Genomic DNA, 18,197 nt, shown 5'->3' with positions numbered 1-18,197 from the left:
TCTGAGTCTGTTCTATCCGAAACCAACCAGAAAAATCAAAATATTGTACTCTAACATGGTTAAAACTGCTGTCCCCATTCGCCCCATGTGTCCCAATTCGCCCCAGTTGACGGTACTTGATTTTGCGTCCATATTCAATTTAGTAAAAATTGCTTTTATTGATACGAATCAGGCTGTTGCAAGTATTTTTCATTGGAAATTTTAGGGCAATCAACTGAAGTCAAAGTTTATAACAATTTTAAGCATGTTCGAGTTTATTCAAAAATCATTAGAATTATAGTTAAATTTTGATGAACAGTATCGCAATATGTTTTTTCGCTTTTTTCGACGAAACTTACATTTTGCAAATCAAATGTACGGGTGTATAATGCATTTTCCAAGATAAATGTTACTGATGTTTAGAAATTCTGGCTAGAAACTTAAATTTTTAAAATTATGCATAATTTTTTGCCACATTTCCTTCGACCTTGAGGTACAAACACTTTTTTTATATTTGCATCGACATTATTAAACTTATCGAAGCTTATAAAAGCATGGTTTTATTCTTAAAGAATAAACACTTTTTCTACATTAATTAAGGTAATAGAAGAATTAATATAACACTTTTAAAACATACTATTTAAGTGAGACATTCAGATACTTTTTCGGGTTAAACGCACTTAGCCGAAGTTTGTCGAAATATAAAATATATATTTATAAATGTTATAACAAAAACTCACTCAAAATAATTAGTCAGCAGGCCATAGCAAATTTTTATTCCAGGTTTTCTTCAATTTCCATTTAAATCAGGAGGCAAACAAAAATTTATTGAAATTGCAATTTTCATTTAAAAACTTGGTTTTTCATTGAATAAACTTGGAATAAACTTGTAAAATCGATTGTAAACTATTCAGAATATATTGCATGATGCTTGTTTTTGTTTTTAATCTTTTTACAAATTGTAGATTTTAGAACCACTGACGAAAAAGTTTTGGAAAAAGAATATTTTCATAAATTCTTATAATTTTGAAACATCAATTCACAAACAGTAGCAAAACTGTAGTTATGAAGTGATTTAGTTTGTTTGAAACAGTTAAATTCAGCTAAATAAATGTACCGTAAACTGGGGTCAATCGGGACACATGGGGCGAATTGGGACAGCATTTTTAACCATGTTGGAGCACAATATTTTGATTTTTCTGGTTGGTTTCGGTTAGAACAGACTCAGGCCAACATAATGTGTACGTCCATTTCCAAATTTAAAAGCTTTAAGTGCTCTAAAAACTGCTGTCCCTATTCAGACTGTAGTCCCGATTCACTCCAGATTACGGTATGCCCTTTCCATTAAATTTAATTAATCATGTATTAAACTCTGTAAAATTACATAAAAAGAGGTAAATTTTCAATTTAAAATGTCCAATTCGAGAGTTAAAAAAAAGTAAAGCAATTTTATTTTAAAGAAAAGTCACTCTCCTTTATTTTTTTAAAGAACGCAAGAGGCAAAAAATACCGTACATAGACATTTTATTTGAAAAATACTGTTGAACAGATAAACTATTCTACAAATAACAAAAAAAAAGCCTTACCAAAAATTATATTTTTTCTAGACTTCTCGTATATTTTGCAATTTGACGAAACAAGGTTAATAAAATATGCGTTAAGGTTACCGGCGGCCCAAACTTTAAGCTTTCTGGTACGCGCAGGCAAAATTTTAAAAATCATTATTTTAAACAAAATAGCTAGTTTTTTCATCGATGAGGTTAGATTAAATAAATGACTGTCATCTGAGAAATTTTGAAAAATCTCAAGTTTGACGGCTATTAAAAAGAGGGTCAATAAAAAAGGAATAAAAAGTTCAACTCGAAAAAAAAATCTTTTTAAATTCAAACATTTGCAACTTTTTTGATATTTTTCAGTTTGAATTCCAAACAAATGAATTAAGACATGTTAAAAAACCTATGCAAAAAACATGTGTAATGTTTCTCTCTTTATGACAAGTATTTGAGAGAAAAAAACTATTCATTATAAATTAGCTTTAGGTAAACTTTATATAGCAATCTTTACATAGCAAACTTTATTTTTCATCTTTTTTTGAATGTAGGTACCACATTTTGCCCGTTGGCAATTCTTAAGACACCCCTTATTTAGGGTGTCGAAATCCATCATTGAAATGTCTATAAGTCGATTTTCAAAATTTTCGTATTTTTCCTCAAGTATACATACTGTGATAATTTCAGAATAGAACCTTAACAACAATCAGTGAACCAAGTTTTTTGAAACAAATAAAAACAACTTAATAAGAAAAAAAATCGTACATCAAAATCAGCAACATAAGACTGGAAAGTAAAATTGACCACAACTGAAAGCAGCGCTTCCCAAGCACCTTACGCTGCCTCAGTGTCGTGTTGCTTGCACTTTCTACCTGGATTTGCTTTTTTTGTTTGCTTTACAACATTCTGATGTAGAAAAAAAATGATGGGCGAATGCAACGTTTTTTTTTATTAGCATACTCGTGGTAAACGAAAATATCGTGATCCAAAAATAAAAGGAAAAAAAAACCATTATCATATCTACTGGTGCAGTTTGAACTGAGTACGAGGAATACGAGGTGCTTTACACAATCAGTGCTCATCAATCAGGTGCAGTTTGTTGAAGGTGCATATATTACGGTGAAAAAAGAGGGGTGGAGCGGAGCAGGGGGAGGGGGTGGAAATGAACGAAAAACCAACGAACGTAAACTTGGGAAACTGATTTTTTTTCAAACCGACAGCGTAACGAAAGTGGGATCCAAAGCCGGAGAAAGAGAGAGAAAGTTTTTGAAAATTAAAAAAAAAACAATGTTGGGCTCAGAAAACGGAAAATATGGACAAACAAAGTGGAAAAGTTGGAAAGAAAACGAGGAAACAGCCATTGGATGGTAATTGATAGCTGGACATGCAATATTTTACTTTTTTTTTGTAAAGAAAAGATAAATCAGGAAAAACAATTGCCACCAGAATAAAACATTCAAACTTCCACGGTGAACGGGTAGTCCAAGAACTTGATTGAAAAATATCGAACGAAACAAAGTTAGGCAAGCAAAATTGCACACACACACGCGCAAACACTCACACAGCATTGCCTTCACACACTCACACAAACGTGTTGCACTTTGCTGTCCAGATTTGCATGAAGCAGTTTTCGTCACACGCACACACTCGCTCACAAAACATATATTTTTGAAAAGTTTGCCAGAACAGAAACAACAACAGAACGGGACCAACTTTTACTTGCTTTGCGCACTTTTTTTTTGATAATTTGGGAAACTTAAAAAATGAACTTTCGTGGGAAAAACTGAAAAAGTCAACGAAGCTGATGGCTATGGAATAGAAATGCGAGGGGTTTGGGGTTGTAAAATTTAGAAAAATAAAACTTTTTGTAAAAGTTTTCTTTTTTTAACGGAATTGATTATGCGGAGCGAGATTCCTTTTGTCGTTTTGTCATCATGATTTTTCACCTGTTTCAAAATTGGGTGCGAAACGCACCTGCCTAGTTTTATGTGTAAAAAATGTCTTCTTCAAATGTTCAACACTGATTCAGTGTCGAGTTTTCTTCCTCGTAGATTCATTTGTTAAAAAAATCTTACAATCTAAGTGTTTTTTCCGAACAAAAATCAAAAAATCATTTCGCCCCACAATTATTGTAGGGCGCGCGCGAACTTGTCTTAATGGGAAAGAGTTCCTCTTATGCTAGGCTAGGAAAGGGACGAACTTACCGTATTGTTTGGTGCGAACCGGGATCGGCGGCGTGGTGGCACCTTCGCCCCGCTGGGACCGGGCCGCCAGCCAGAAGTAGTACAACGTGTCCGGGTAGAGGCTGCTCAGCGTGTACGATTCGGCGTTCGGGATGCGTCTGTGAAGGTTTAGAAGGTGGGAAATTTAGATTCAGAGAAAAAAAAATAGTTTGATATTTAGCTTTATAAAGAATACAAAGTGAAAACATGGAATGTAGGAAAAAGAAACAAAAAATAAATTAATGAAATCGACAAAACAGATTTTAAGTAAATGACAAAATGAAAAGACGATAATATTTAAAAGAATTGAAACAAATAGAGTCCAAAAACAATTATCCGAAGTTTCGGATATCCGTAAGCATAACCCACGACTCAAAAAAATAATAATAATCAAACGGTTATTTTCGTGTTATATCTAAGCCTGTAAAAGAACGCTAATTATAACAACTCAATGTTGTTATTTAAACTTTACAGTCAGCTATTAAAGAAATTGCATCAATAGATTTCCCCAAAAAAAAAAAAACTAAAACTAAAAACTAAAAGGTCCCCAGAATCAAGCGAAATTTGTTTTTTTTGATATTATTCCAGTGCAACATCTGAGATGTTTGTCGTAGCTCTGAACTCTCCATACAATTTTTGTATTTTCATCCATAACTAAAATGTTGTTTTTGGAAAATTCAAATTTTACGTGATTCTGGGGATAAAGTTTAACTTGAAAGTGGAAAATTTGATGATTGAATGTTACCTTTTTGATGTATTTTTTACGTCAATTTTTCGAAAAAATATAAAGATATATATATATTTGTTTTTTTTTAAATGAGATAGGATTTTTTTTCTTCAAAAAAGTGGTTTATGAGAATGTTGATTAAACGCAGTTTATTACCACATTTTTTAAATAGGATCCGTAATCGCCAAACAAACCAAAATCAAATCAAATTATTCGCTCTACAGCATTGCCTTGGCGTTCTCGATTGCGAGATTCCTACTCGAAACCAAGTGTCCGAAGGCTTGTTTGTTGAGGCAATTGCAAACCTCTTTTTACACCTTAGCTTCCATCCACCTAGGGATTCGAACTGATGATTGTTAGTCCAACTGCCTACCAGCGACTCCACCGAGACAGGACCCAGGGAGACGACTCCTACACGTGGACTGAGCTAACGACCTAACCTTTTTAGGTTAGTCCGGGCCAACATTTACTTCCCGTCCGACGGAAGGCGTGATCAGACAAATCTCGATTCAATATTTGCCACCGAGACCTTCTGGGATCGAACCCAGGCTGACTGGGTGAGAGGCAACCACGCTTACCCCTACACTTTGGGTCCCGGCCAAACAAACCAAAAAATCAAATCAAACCCTCCACATTAACGACCCCCGGGTCTTTTGTGGTCTCTATTGCAAGTTTCTGCTCGAACCTAGGAGTCCGAAGGCTTGAATGGGGAGAGCACCCAAACCTCTTTCTACTCCAAGGAACCTTCCACCCCAGTGTTTGAACTGACGGCCTTTGGATTGCGAGTCCAACCGCCGCCAGCGATTCCACCGTAGTAGGCTTGGTTTGGTGTGTTGTTTGTACTTATGGCATGGAGACGACTCCTACACCTGGAATGACTTAAAGGCCTAACAACCAAGGCCGGGACCGACATTTTACTTCCTCATCCGATGGAAGGTTGGAGCAGATGGGAATCGAACCCAGAATCATCCGCTTACAAAGCGGACAGCGTAACCATTCGGCCACGCACTGCCAAACAAACCAATACTGGTCTAATTATTCTGGTCAAGGAAATCTGGCATTGGATACTGCTGGTTTTACGTGGTATCGTTTTTACGAAGATATTAATTAAAGTTAAAATAAAACATTTTTTCCCTGTCAAAAAATCAGTCAACATTCTCAAGTGCTATAATTCCATTTTTTTTTTAAATCTGTATGCAATGTAGTTTTGGAAAATTATTACCTCTTTTTCGATGTAATTTTACCTCATTTCATGTGCAAAAAGTGCAATTACACGATCAGTGCAATATAGAGCGTCCAATTTCCCGTCCCGGGATTTTCAGTAAAAAAAATCCCGGGAATTCCCGAAATTCAAGCAGAAGTATACATTTACTTAACTTTTTGCAACCATTTTTTTTAAATGCTAAGAAAAAATAAATAAATGAAGAAACTTAACATAATTTTGTTCAAATCAATTTATTGTTCAGTTCTTATAGAATAAATCAGATGTTCAGAAAATTGTTCTATTAAAAAACTTTCAACCGAAGTAAACCTGAATAAATAAAACCATTGTAAAAGATCGTTGAGAAACTACTTTGTATTGTAAAAAATGCAAACATATTTAGTAAAATTCTCCAAATATTCGAAAATATTTTATTGTTTGAAGTAAAACAATCACAAGAAGTTGAATTAAAAAAAAAAAACTAAAAATCTTTTCTTTTTTGTTCAAGAGCTGAAACCAGTATGTCTTGTTTGTAAAAGTTATTTGCCATGAAAAACATAATTTCGGAATGTTTTTTTTTCATTTCTACTTTATGTGTCAAACCACACTCTCTCAAACTGGTTTAAAAGAAATTTTATGATTATGGAGCATGGATTCATTTTACTCACTGTCCAAATACTTTGATAAAAAAATACTTCTCAACAAAAAGTACCCGAGATCATTTTTTTAAATTTATTGTACGATTTGAGCCTAGAAAATTTGATTTTTTTTTTAACTTAATTGAAGTTGTTTGATTTTTTACATGCATTCAAGCTTTTAATTGATCTTCACACTTATTTTAACGATTAAAGTCACTGTGCTATAATTTTTTTTTTGCAAAATATTGATCAGAGCCAAAATCAAAATAATTTACAATAAATTTAAAATTTCCCGGGGAAATTATTAAAAATTTCTCGGGAAATTTGTAACCTTGGGAAATTAAACGCTCTAGTGCATTATTACATATTTTTTATGTAAATACAACGAAGATGCAAAATTATCATGATTCCCCTCATTTGAGAAGGCGAAGGTTTGCTCAAAACAGTAACAACTTTGTGCTAAGCTCTTTAGAAATACTGACTTTTGCGAGCCTGTACTTACAGCAAACAAGTGGAAAAGGTTGAAAAATATTACTTAAAATTTTGGCCTTTTGTCTTCATCACTGGGGCTAATAAAAATCTTGCACTGCCTTTCTACGCATAATTGTACCATTTTATTTTTTTTAATTGTGCAACTTTTTTTTCATGTAATTTTTCTCGTAGAATCTCAATCAGCTCATTCAACATCCCAACGTGAAAATCCCCAATTGACGCAGACCACAATAAGCGCCTAGAAGATAATTCTTATTAAAAAAACGCAGAAATTTTAGAAAAAAATGCTTTCAAAAGCAAACAATTGGGTTTAAGGGGAACGAACTTGTGTTCGCAAAACTGAACAAAAATGGTCAAATCCATTTAATATTCCAAAATTAAACACAACACATTTAAAAGTTGGTGTATATTGCAGATTCAAAAAGTTCATTAAATTTCCCATAAAATGCCATGTGTCTCGAATTTTGACCGTTGTGTAACTATTTGTTAACCTTTTTTAATGAAAAATACGATTTTTTAATTTATGGGTCTGCTGTCAAATCGGGCGTCCTACAGTCCCTTGGACAAAAAAATTTGGTTTCTTCGCGATTTTTCCACGGAAAAAAGTCGATTCTCGAAATCGTGAATTGTGATCACGAAATTGCGAACTATAATGGAATATATTTACGTTTATAGTGATAATTCACCATACTCATTAATAGGTTCCTAGGTTCCTTCGTGATTCTTACATTTATAATCAACAATACACGATTACGGGAATTGATTTTTTTTCAGTGTAGCTAAAAATCACTGATGAACGCCTTGGTAAAAATGAAAAAAAAAAAAATAACGGGGTCGTACCGGACCACTGGAACGAGATATCGAAATAGAAATCGAAATTTCTACACTATATATTAACTAAAAAAGTAAGTATTTCCAAAAAGGAAATGCAAAACTACTATTAAAGGAAAACTTTAAAACCGCATAACCTAAATCGCGCCAATTCCAAAAGAACTATGTGTGACTACCATGTCGTGAGCGCTACAGTCAAAATTTATTCACAACCGAATGCACTGCAGTGGAGGACCTAAAATTACCCCAAAACTCATCACCTGTGTGTGTGTTTGCGTAATCCAAACACAATAACAGTAAATATGTTTCAAAAATGTGGTTCACACTTCCCTCTTTCAAACACAAACAGAGGTCGTAAGCCAGCCGTGAGGCTTGCACCTACCGGAAGTGAGCGGAAAAAAGGCACACACACACACGTACAAACATAAAATAACATTAATACATACTGATGATGCTGCTCGTTCGCGTAGGTGTCGTTCCAGTAGAGTTCGTAGTGGACAATGTTCTCGCCCGAGTGGGTCGGCCGGGACCACTGCAGAGTGACAGCTGTTTCGCCAATATCGGTCGCCCGGAAGCTGCTCGGCTGGGAGGGCACGCCTGCAAGGGGGAAGAGAGGGGGTAAAAATTTGTTAGCACTTTGACCATAGCTTCATGGAAGTGGTGGGGTTGAAGGGGTTAAGTTGTGAAAGACGAATTGAACATAAAATGTTTGACTATGTTTCATAACAGACAAGATAATAAACTCGCAACTAAATTTTGAACTCGGAAATTTTGGCAGCAGGACAGCCGAATTGGATAAATATGACGAGAAATGAAAAATTCAAGTTTTACAAAGAGTTGCTAACAATATTTTTGGAAATCCGAAAAACGCTTTGATCAACTAAAAAATCAAAACAGTGACGAAAAGTATTACTTTTAGAAACGAGTGCTGAAAAGTTCAACTTCTCAGCACTCAGATGAGTTCTATAATGTCGGAGTCGTTTAACTTTCAAAGGCCAGAGTCCGAGTTGATTTAAACGGTACCCAACTTCGCAGTTCTGTTTTAACTTAACTTTTTATCACAGAAAATATGCGGGTGTTATGTTACAGACATGACCAAAATGGCAAAGATCATTGCTAGAAACTTTATTCAGCAAAACGATTGAACATTTACGAAAAATCAAGCGGTTATATTGTGTTATTAAAATTCACCGCTTGCATTTTGCTTCAATTGCGCAATCGATGTTTTTCCATTGTTTACGTCACATTTTGGAATCTCATTTTAATTACTGTAAACTTCAACAATGGGTTGAAAATTGGAGCAAACAATAGACTTTTCTACAGGTACATGGGTAAGTAGTTTTTGTTGCCTATAAATAAGCAAGTTTTGCATAGTTGAACGGCAAATTTGCTAAATTTGGTTTATTTCTTCATTGTAAAATTTACCTACCAACATCGATTCTGAACAAGCCTGCAAACAACTTGTCGTAATCCCCTTTTCAATGCCCTCCAACATAAAAAAGTCCCGTTTCTCGCACCCTGTCCGGAACTCAGCTGCCCACACAATAGCCTCTCTTAATGGTCTATTTTACCCCGGCCTCGAGGGGCCTCCAGAAGGGTCCTCGTAAGTGTGACACGGGAGGTGTGAGCCCGAATTGAGTGATGGACGTGTAAATGAAAAGTGAGCACATTTGAATGTGCATAATTTGCATATGTAAAGTAGTTGAACCACTCACACACACTCACACACCCAAGCGCCATTTTCACATCATTGTTCGGACTGGCCTCCAGCGGCGGGTTGGGGGCGGGGTTTGTCACAACATGACAAAGGCCACACACAATTGATGGCAAATGAAAGGGCAGGCCGGGCGGCCCCTTTTCAGCAATCTGGGCCCGGGAGAGGTCCCTGGGGGGCACTTTTCGGCTGGACTGAATTTTGGGAGTGTCCGACGGGGTCGAGCAGCAGCTAAAACATGGCTGTGGAAGTGTTGTGATTATGGTTTCATGCAATCCCACTTTGAGCAAATTTGATCGGATTGGTCCGGGCTGGGGCTTTGCTTATTTATTCATTCAATTAAGGTTTTTGGGAGCAGGGTTCAAACGGCGCCTCGGGCACTTATTAGCCAATCATTACGAGGAGTGTTGTTTTCAGGATTTGTTTGCGAATTGAAAGCTGATTATGGTAAATGCAATCGCTTGAAGCGGATTAGCAACAGGAGGGTGACGTTTAAATGTTATGAGTAGGGTTCGTGAATTTAACGATCTCGCGGACAGCGTGAAATTCGTGAAATTTGAATATGTCCATGAAACCCGTGAAATTTAACAATTTTCTTAAATCAATGCCCTAATAGTACATAATTATACTATCATTCTATACAAAAAGCCTGTTTATGTAAATTTTATAAGTTTTCAATTGAGCAGCGTAATATAAACTTTTGGAAGAATTGAAAGGACAACATACCTACAATCAAAATACTTACAAAATTTACTAAAAAAATAATGCTATAAATAATTATTTAAAGTTATAAAAACTCAGTAGTATAAAAACAAATATTTTCAGCATTGATTGTATTATACATATAAGCTAAAAGGTAGAATCACAAAAGAAACTAGAAAAATCGAACAAGGTTTATTTAATATAAAATTAATGTTGCTCCACAAAATGATTTTTGATCGTAAGTTAAATTTCAACATGCAAAAAAAATCTGAGTCCCATGAAATTTTAACCAAATATGATGATTTCATGAGAGTTATCTCTACTTGTTATTTTTTTTTCTATGGAATCGTATTTGTGTTGTTAAATAAGTTTAGAAACATAAACTTGTATTCAAAAATAGTTATATAAAAAGTATAAGAAGCGTAAATTGAAAAAAAAAACTGTTTCTGAAAATTGACTCTTTGACAGAGGAAATACATGGATAAAATTTGAATGTTATCAAAATCGCTACGTCAAGTGCAACATGGAGTTAAACTTTCTGTTCAGCTGCTGTGGCGTTTACCATTCGGCTTTATTTGTCATATTTTACTAAATTTTAAATATATTTTTTTTTCAAAGCTTTTTCATTTATGATATTTTTTTTATTTTTTTTTCATTATTTTCTTTAAGAGACCATCCATTAAACACGAGGATAACTTTATATTTTTAATTCATCTCTCCTCCTTGTGGACAATTGTCAATGCAAAAAAAAAAAAATGTATGGAGAGTAACAATAAATTCAAGAATCCCTTTAAAAAATGTTTTGAACGGTAGTCCGACATCAAACATATTTTTGAAGATTTCATGTTCTTTAATAAGGCTGGTACAAATATTTTCAAAAAGTTTTAAAATTTTTGTCATCCCCCCCCCCCCCCCTCTTCAAAAGCGGTCCGAAAAATCAGGGGGGAAATATTTTTTTTTTCAACAGACTTCAAAATTCAAGTGCAATCGGCTGAAATCAATTTATAATGCGTTCAGAATCATTTTGAGCATGTTGAGGTTTATTGAAAAATCTTTAGATTTTTTAAAATTTTCGATGTTTAGTATTAGTACCGCAAGTTCTTTTTTGCTTTTGCTAAAACACTTTTTTTTATTCAAATGTTGAGGCTGCCAAAACTTATTAATTCAATTCAAATTTCAATTTTAATATTTTGTTGTTTTTTGCCTTTCCTACGACTCCGGCCAAAGCCGAGGGACAAAAATATTTGCATCAAAAGAAACGCCTTAATTTTTAAATATTTTTAGATGTCAAAAAATTAACTCGAACTCAGAACTTTAGTACTGCACGATAAATAAAACATCCTTCTGATACGATGCTTGGATTCTATCATTAAATTTTGCCTCTCATATTTTTCATGTTTTTACAGTCACTTTTTAAATTTTTTGCTTGTTTTTTAAAAAAAATTGCTTTAAAATGATACAAACTATTATTATTTAATTTGTTTTAAAATACGTAGAAGCATAGTCTGGGACAATACAAAAACTACTGCATCCGAAATCTCGATTATCTGAAAATTCCATAATCCGAAATTCGATAATCTAAAATGAAACTATCAGAAAAAAATGCGGGACAAATTTTGTCCAGCTTTAATATTTCAAGTTAAATTGAGTTCAAATTTGTTGGTTGCCTGATACATTACAAAATAAAAACAAAACCCCAAGGCCGCCATTTTGGACGCCATCTTAGTTAACACAATCTGATCGCTTTGTAGCAATTTTGAAGTTATATTTGTCATGATTCGATCATCCTACCTAAGTGAAATTTTGGCGAGGACGTCGTATAATTAAGTATGGGCTGTTATTTTTGTTCTATGAGAACTTAGAATCGTTCTATAAATATGGAGTTATACCCTATGAATTTGATTTAAATGGAAATAATGCTTTAATCTGCTCACATTGTTGAAAATAAATTGATTGAACAATGATACTGAGTTCATTAGAACAAAAGTGATAGAAAAAATATTATGCAGTGATGTGATAAATATCATTTGTTATGATTAGCAGGATGCTTTTAATTCGCAAACAATGGCGTACCAACAGCTGAAACAATTATAATCGTTATTTATACTAAATACTCCGCACCGATCCAACCGTAAAATATGGATCCGAGTTTTTGTTTTCCCTAACACCAACACCTCCACCATCCAACTCACTCTCACCGGTTCAAAGTATCGGTTAATGGGATAGTTGCGACAGACGATAGCGTGAGGCGTTTAATCGCACCATTTGCTTTTCCTGAAAATTTCATGCCCTGTTGACGGTGTGGCCGCTGTGGGTGTCAACCCATTGTTTTTTTCTTCTTCTCTCTCTACGTCTGATGGCGTCCGGCCTGTCCGATGTTGTCCCCAATGTCTGACCTCCGACGTTGGGGGCGTGGTTGGAGGGAGGTAAAATTCTGACCAACATTAGCACCCTATTAGGGGCCTTATTTGAATAAGTAAGCAGCTAACTAACCCTATTTGTTCGGTAATCGGGTGGAACGTTCCTCTTATGGGACAGTTTGTTGTCCGGTGTTAATCGATACATTTGGTTTAAGTTATGCAGAATTACGTTTTCAATGCTTTTTAGAACAAGCGTAATTGTTATTAATTTCGAATTCTAGGACCACCCTATTAACCTCTTTAAAAGTTCGTTCTTTTTGTCGTTCAAAAATGCATTTCAGACACACACACACAAATACAAAGCATACCATATTATAATAATTACCTTGCTGCGTTTTGACCTGGACCGGGTTGGACATCGGACCGGCACCCATCGACGTGAAGGCCTGCACCCGGATGGTGTAGATGGCGTGCGGCGTCAGCTCCGAGATGGTCGTCAGCTCGCTGTTGTCCACCATCTGCGAGTCCCAGGACGCTTCCGGCTGGTTCGGGTTCGTCGTGTAGTACACTTTGTAGCCCTGTTTGTTTGTTTTGCGAAGTAGAGAATTAGGAAAATAGAGTTTAGCGATAAAAAGTGTTTTATTATTATTATTATTATCATATTTTGATGAATACTTTTAGCAATAAATTTCATTCGCGTTGATCTCAGTGGCAAGTATTCTATCATGGGACAATTATACGACTTGTCTCGTCAAACAAGTCAAAAATGAATTAAATTGGATGTAAAATTCCATTTTTTTTTAAGTTTGAGAGCACTGGGTTGCAAAATAGTGAAGCAAAAAATGGCGAGGTTCCGAAATCTCCGGAAATTATTGAAATAATATCTTCATGTGTTTTTTTTTTAAAGCGCTAAAATTATACAGACAATAAAAAAAGAACCAATGAAATTGTTTTTCAGTGTTTCTCATGAAACGATTATTTTGTAAATGTTTTTTTTTTTAAATCAAAACAGCAACTTTCAACTATTTACCAGCTTTTAAATCCTTTTGAAATAGATCAATTTCTGGTCATTTCTCTGAAATCGAACAGAATCGAATCGATGTTGTCCTGATTTCACTAGGATAATCACGATTTTACTTGAGTATTGTTTCTTACTTAAACTACGTAGTTAAAGTTTTTGCCAATTTTGACCACAGTTGAAACCTGTGACAAAAGGTCGAATGGAGAGAAGGTCGAAAAAGTCAAAAGTGAATCAAATTTCTGTAATATTTTTGTGAATTTTCTGTCATAGAATACATGGGTAGAAATAGTAAACTTCCAAATTATTTTTGTGAAACTTATTTTCTTACAAACGAATCCGTATTTTTCTGGAAGTTTTTCCACTTTTATTCATAAACAGTTATTTTAAATAAATAGCATAATCTTCAATTTATTTTTCATAGTATTTTCGATTCTTGAAAAAACATTTTTTTTCTTGATGGCTGTATTATTTATGTGAGTTTTTTGTCATTCTTCCAAACATAAGCAGTTCTTTTAAAAAAAGCCGATTCCTAAATATTTTGTAATTTATTTTTTTCTATTAAGAATAACACCCTATTTCTGATTGTTTAAATATATTTGTGAGTTCTTTGATAATGAATTCCAAAAACAATTTGAGAGTTTTTCCATCCATATTTTTTTTTGTTTTCATTCTACAAAAACAACCTTATCTGGATTGTCGTAAAAAAAGAGAGAGTTTTAATTTTTTTCAAATATGAGCAGATCATAAAAATGTCGTACTTCTAAAATATTTTGTGAGTTTATCTATTCTTGCTGGTTGGAATATGAGCGTCCAATTTCCCGTCCAGGGAAAAAAAATCCCGGGAATTTCCTGGATAAAACTTTCCGGGATTTCTGAAAAAAAATATTTTGTAAATCAGAATTCAGAATTTGGTCAGAAAATTGCATTACAAGATTTATTTCTGATAATATTAATTACTGAACCATCTGGACATAGATCAAGCCTCATGTAAATGAACAATTACAATTTAGGTCAGATTTTTAAAGACTAATTGATGTCATTTCATAAAAAAAATTCCGGCCCAAACAAAATTAAGATATTTTTACGTTTTTGTTTACCATGATAAAATGAGATGAAAATTTAATTTGTAAGTTTATGATACAAATTGCAAATAGGGTTGTTCAATTCGATTAACATCTAGTATTCAATAAATTATCATTTGAACTAAAAGAATTATGGAGCTCCGGTGCAACAATTGGTGTAAGGGAGTTAAATATATTTTGTCCGGGTCTAGCTCATTTCCCCGAATGACATTTCCCCGAATGCCATTTCCCCGAAAATCATTTCCCCTAATTGGCCACATCCCCGAATACCATTTCCCCTAATCAGCCACATCCCCGAATGCCATATCCCCGAATATCATTTCCCCTAATCGGCTATATCCCCGAATGCCATTTCCCCTTATCGGCCATTTCCCCGAATGCCATTTCCCCGAAGTCACACTTACGCCAATTGCCGTTAATTTAAATTTAAATTATCCCGAATTTTCATAACCCCTAATCATCATTTTCGCTAAAGCCTTTTTCTATGAATAACAGTTATTTTCTTTCTCAATTTTACCGAACAAACAGCTTTTTCGGGTATGCTATTGATTAAATGTTGTAAATTGGGTAGTAAAGCCCTTTGTAAATTTTTATGAACAACGGTAAGAAACCATTTCTGATAACGTATTTTTTTTCATTTTTATGCAAAAAAAAAAATGTTTTTGACAAGACAACATTTTTTCGATGGATCAACTATGGTCCCCTTGGCACGAGCTGTCAAGTAGGAGCTTTTCAGTCAAGAAGGGCCGTGAAGTGAATTTTAAAAAAATTAATTATAAATCCATTTTAAATCCTTTGCGGTCGTTCAAAGGGTCATTGTACTTAGAAAAATAAGCTTTATCGTTGTGAACAATAATATCACAAATTGAGGCTTAATTTTAGGACCCAATTACAGTCCAGACTCGATTATTCGAAGCCTCGATTATCCGAAGGTTTGTATGGGACTCCGGATAATCGAATCAGGAACAATTTTTTTTTCTTTTTTTTTCTTTTCCTTCTTTTAAACATTAATTTTGAGTTCTGCAACCCCATTTTAGTCAAATTTTAATAGTCGATTGCCTATTAAATAATAAAATGATTTTTTTTCAATATTTCAACACCGCCATATTGGCCGCCATCTTGGATTTAAAAGTTTTAAATCACTTTAACGTAGTTTAGGGGTCATAATAAAAAAAAAATTAGGCATCGATTTTTGTTTTTTCGTGATCGATTATCCGAAGTTTCAATTATCCGAAGTGAAATTTTTCCGAGTCTGGACTGTACTAGAATTTTTTTGTAGTTCAGATAACATTTGTTTTCAATGCATAATTAGATGCTGTTTTTGCGAAATTTGCAAAGAAATTTGTCTTTTTTCGAATTTTGTTCAAAAACCCAAAAAATTGAACAAATAGGTACATAAGGCTGGTACAAATTTTATTTAAAGTTTTTTTTTATTATACTTTTCGCCAAATCCCAAACCAGCAATGTGGATAAAATGATCAGTGTGAACGGGGTTCTGTACTACGAAAATCGCACGGTATATTTTTTAAATCATAAAAAATAACAAAAGTTTTATTGCATTATTATTATCAGGTCTATAAGAAAATAGTATTTGTGTTGAGAATATATAAAAAAGTCTGTAACAATATGCATTGTATTTGAATGAATAGTACCAAACCTTTCAACAGCCCTTCCCTCCAAAAATGCTACGTCTGTTCTGAATGTAGCCAAAAAGAAAGTTGATCATTCAGAGCCAATACGAACCTTTCAAAAAATATTATATGTAATTTGATGTGATAAAAATTGCCATCAATTTTTTTCTTATAAAATGCTATTTCCCCGAACGCGGTCAAGCGGAAATGCCCGGTGCCCAGGAGCGCGCGCGCTCCGGGGCACCGGGCATTTCCGCTTGACCGCGTTCGGGGAAATGGCATTCAGGGAAATGACTATTCAGGGATATGACTAATCGGGTAAGTGGCATTCGGGATTGTGGCCCATTCGGGAAAGTGGCATTCAGGGATGTGGACGATTAGGGGAAATGGGAAAATCGGGTAAATGGAATTCAGGGAAATGACTATTAGGGGAAGTGTCTTTTCGGGGAAGTGGCATTCGGGGAAATGTCCCTTCGGTAATATGGGTTTCGGGGAAATGTCATAGATTCATTTTGTCCACCTTTTGGCATTGTACCTTTCATCCATTCGACCTTATGTTTTTCGACCTTTTGTAATAAATTTCTTCTCATCAGAAAAGCCAAATAATGCAGGGCTTATGTCCGTTCGAAATTTTTAGGGATTGTCGACCTTCTATCGGATGGGGAAGTAAAACGTCGGTCCATTTGCGTAGAAGAGGTTTTGGGTCTCACCACACATAACCTTCGGACGCCTAGAAATGAGCAGAAACTTGCAACAGAGACCACAAAAGACCCGGGGGACGTTAAAATGGATTGCGTTGCTTTGCGACTTCGATCGCCTTCACTACGACAATCTGGTTTTGTCTCTTTGCTCTCTTTCGTTTACATACGAACGCATGAGCACATCGCGAAGTCACAGTAAATTGACTCTCATAAGAAATACATTCGCGCCAAGCACGTTCGTTTGACATTCCACCGAAATTACGATCACTGAATTCAAATGATTGCTCTCACTACCACCACGCGAGCAACAAAGAGACAAAAAAGAGAGAAGAGCATGCGGGCAGGCGACAGCTTGAGTGTAAAGCTCGATTATTGTTCGTTTCAACTTCGTGTGCGTTCACTGACTGTCGCTTCGTAATGACGACCATGACAGGCGCTGTGGGTAATACTTTTGATTTTTGATTGTTCCTCAATTCATACTTCTCCATAGGAGAGCACAAATAAGCTTATTTTTTACAGCGGAACCCTGAAAATGCTGTTTTGCTAAGAATTCTAAACTTCAAAACCATTTCAAAATTGACTTATATAACAAATGAAGCGAATCGATTCCCATAACAAGATCCCAGAATAGACAAAGCTAATGTTCCGTAAGAGTCAGCAGCATCCCCAGTACCTGCATGTGTATGTGTGCGCGAGTGTATATGTATGTTTGCTTTTCCACTGTGGCGTCCCCGGGGCAAACATACATATTTAACCACTTACAAAGTGTCAGCCTTCGGCACAAACACCCACACACACACAAACGTACTGGTGCTTTTCTAACAAACACAGTTGATATAAATTGGGCAGGACGTTTCCGGGTCGTTCTAAAAGAAGAAGTTACAAAAAAATAGAAAAAAAAGAAAAAAAAAAACTTACAGTCACTTGTCCATTAGGCGTCTCAGGTGGCTCCCAGGTGATAACCATTGTCGATGAACTTAACGGGCGCACTTGAATGTTCCTCGGTGCACTTTCCATTTCTAGAAGATCATGAGGGGAAGGAAAAAACATTCGTGAGGTGAGCAGGTTGGAAAAATCGAGGGGTGGAGAGAAATTGAGAATATAGTTTCGAAAAAGAGCGAGCGAGAAAGAAAAAAAAAATGGCACGCAAACAAAATGGGAAACGGAAAAACAGTGAGACAGTTTTCGAGGTGGTGGTTTTTTTTCCAGCGAAAACACTTTTCCTGAAACGAAACGAGAGGTGAGGGGGAGAGATATTCGACAGAACTCGACTGGAACGTAAAATATCAACGACAGCAGCAACGACGACGACGACGATGGGAACAGAAACAAAATAATAGCAAAAG

General features: G+C 35.0%; 1 protein-coding gene across 7 annotated transcripts in view; it reads right to left on the bottom strand.

The window, feature by feature from the left end:
• Positions 1-18,197, bottom strand: part of LOC120416326 (tyrosine-protein phosphatase Lar) — a 441,119-nt gene that overhangs the window by 79,286 nt on the left and 343,636 nt on the right. For all 7 annotated transcript variants that reach the window (XM_052708558.1, XM_052708557.1, XM_052708559.1 and 4 more), the window contains 4 exons: positions 17,770-17,870; positions 12,802-12,994; positions 8,087-8,237; positions 3,734-3,870 (listed from right to left, as the gene is read on the bottom strand). In XM_052708558.1, the coding sequence (XP_052564518.1) occupies positions 3,734-3,870; positions 8,087-8,237; positions 12,802-12,994; positions 17,770-17,870 (582 nt within the window). The remainder of the gene's footprint in view (positions 1-3,733; positions 3,871-8,086; positions 8,238-12,801; positions 12,995-17,769; positions 17,871-18,197) is intronic.

Source organism: Culex pipiens, chromosome 2 (assembly GCF_016801865.2).
Source record: "Culex pipiens pallens isolate TS chromosome 2, TS_CPP_V2, whole genome shotgun sequence".
Lineage (NCBI taxonomy): Eukaryota > Metazoa > Arthropoda > Insecta > Diptera > Culicidae > Culex > Culex pipiens.
This window is presented reverse-complemented; position numbering and strand designations above follow the sequence as displayed.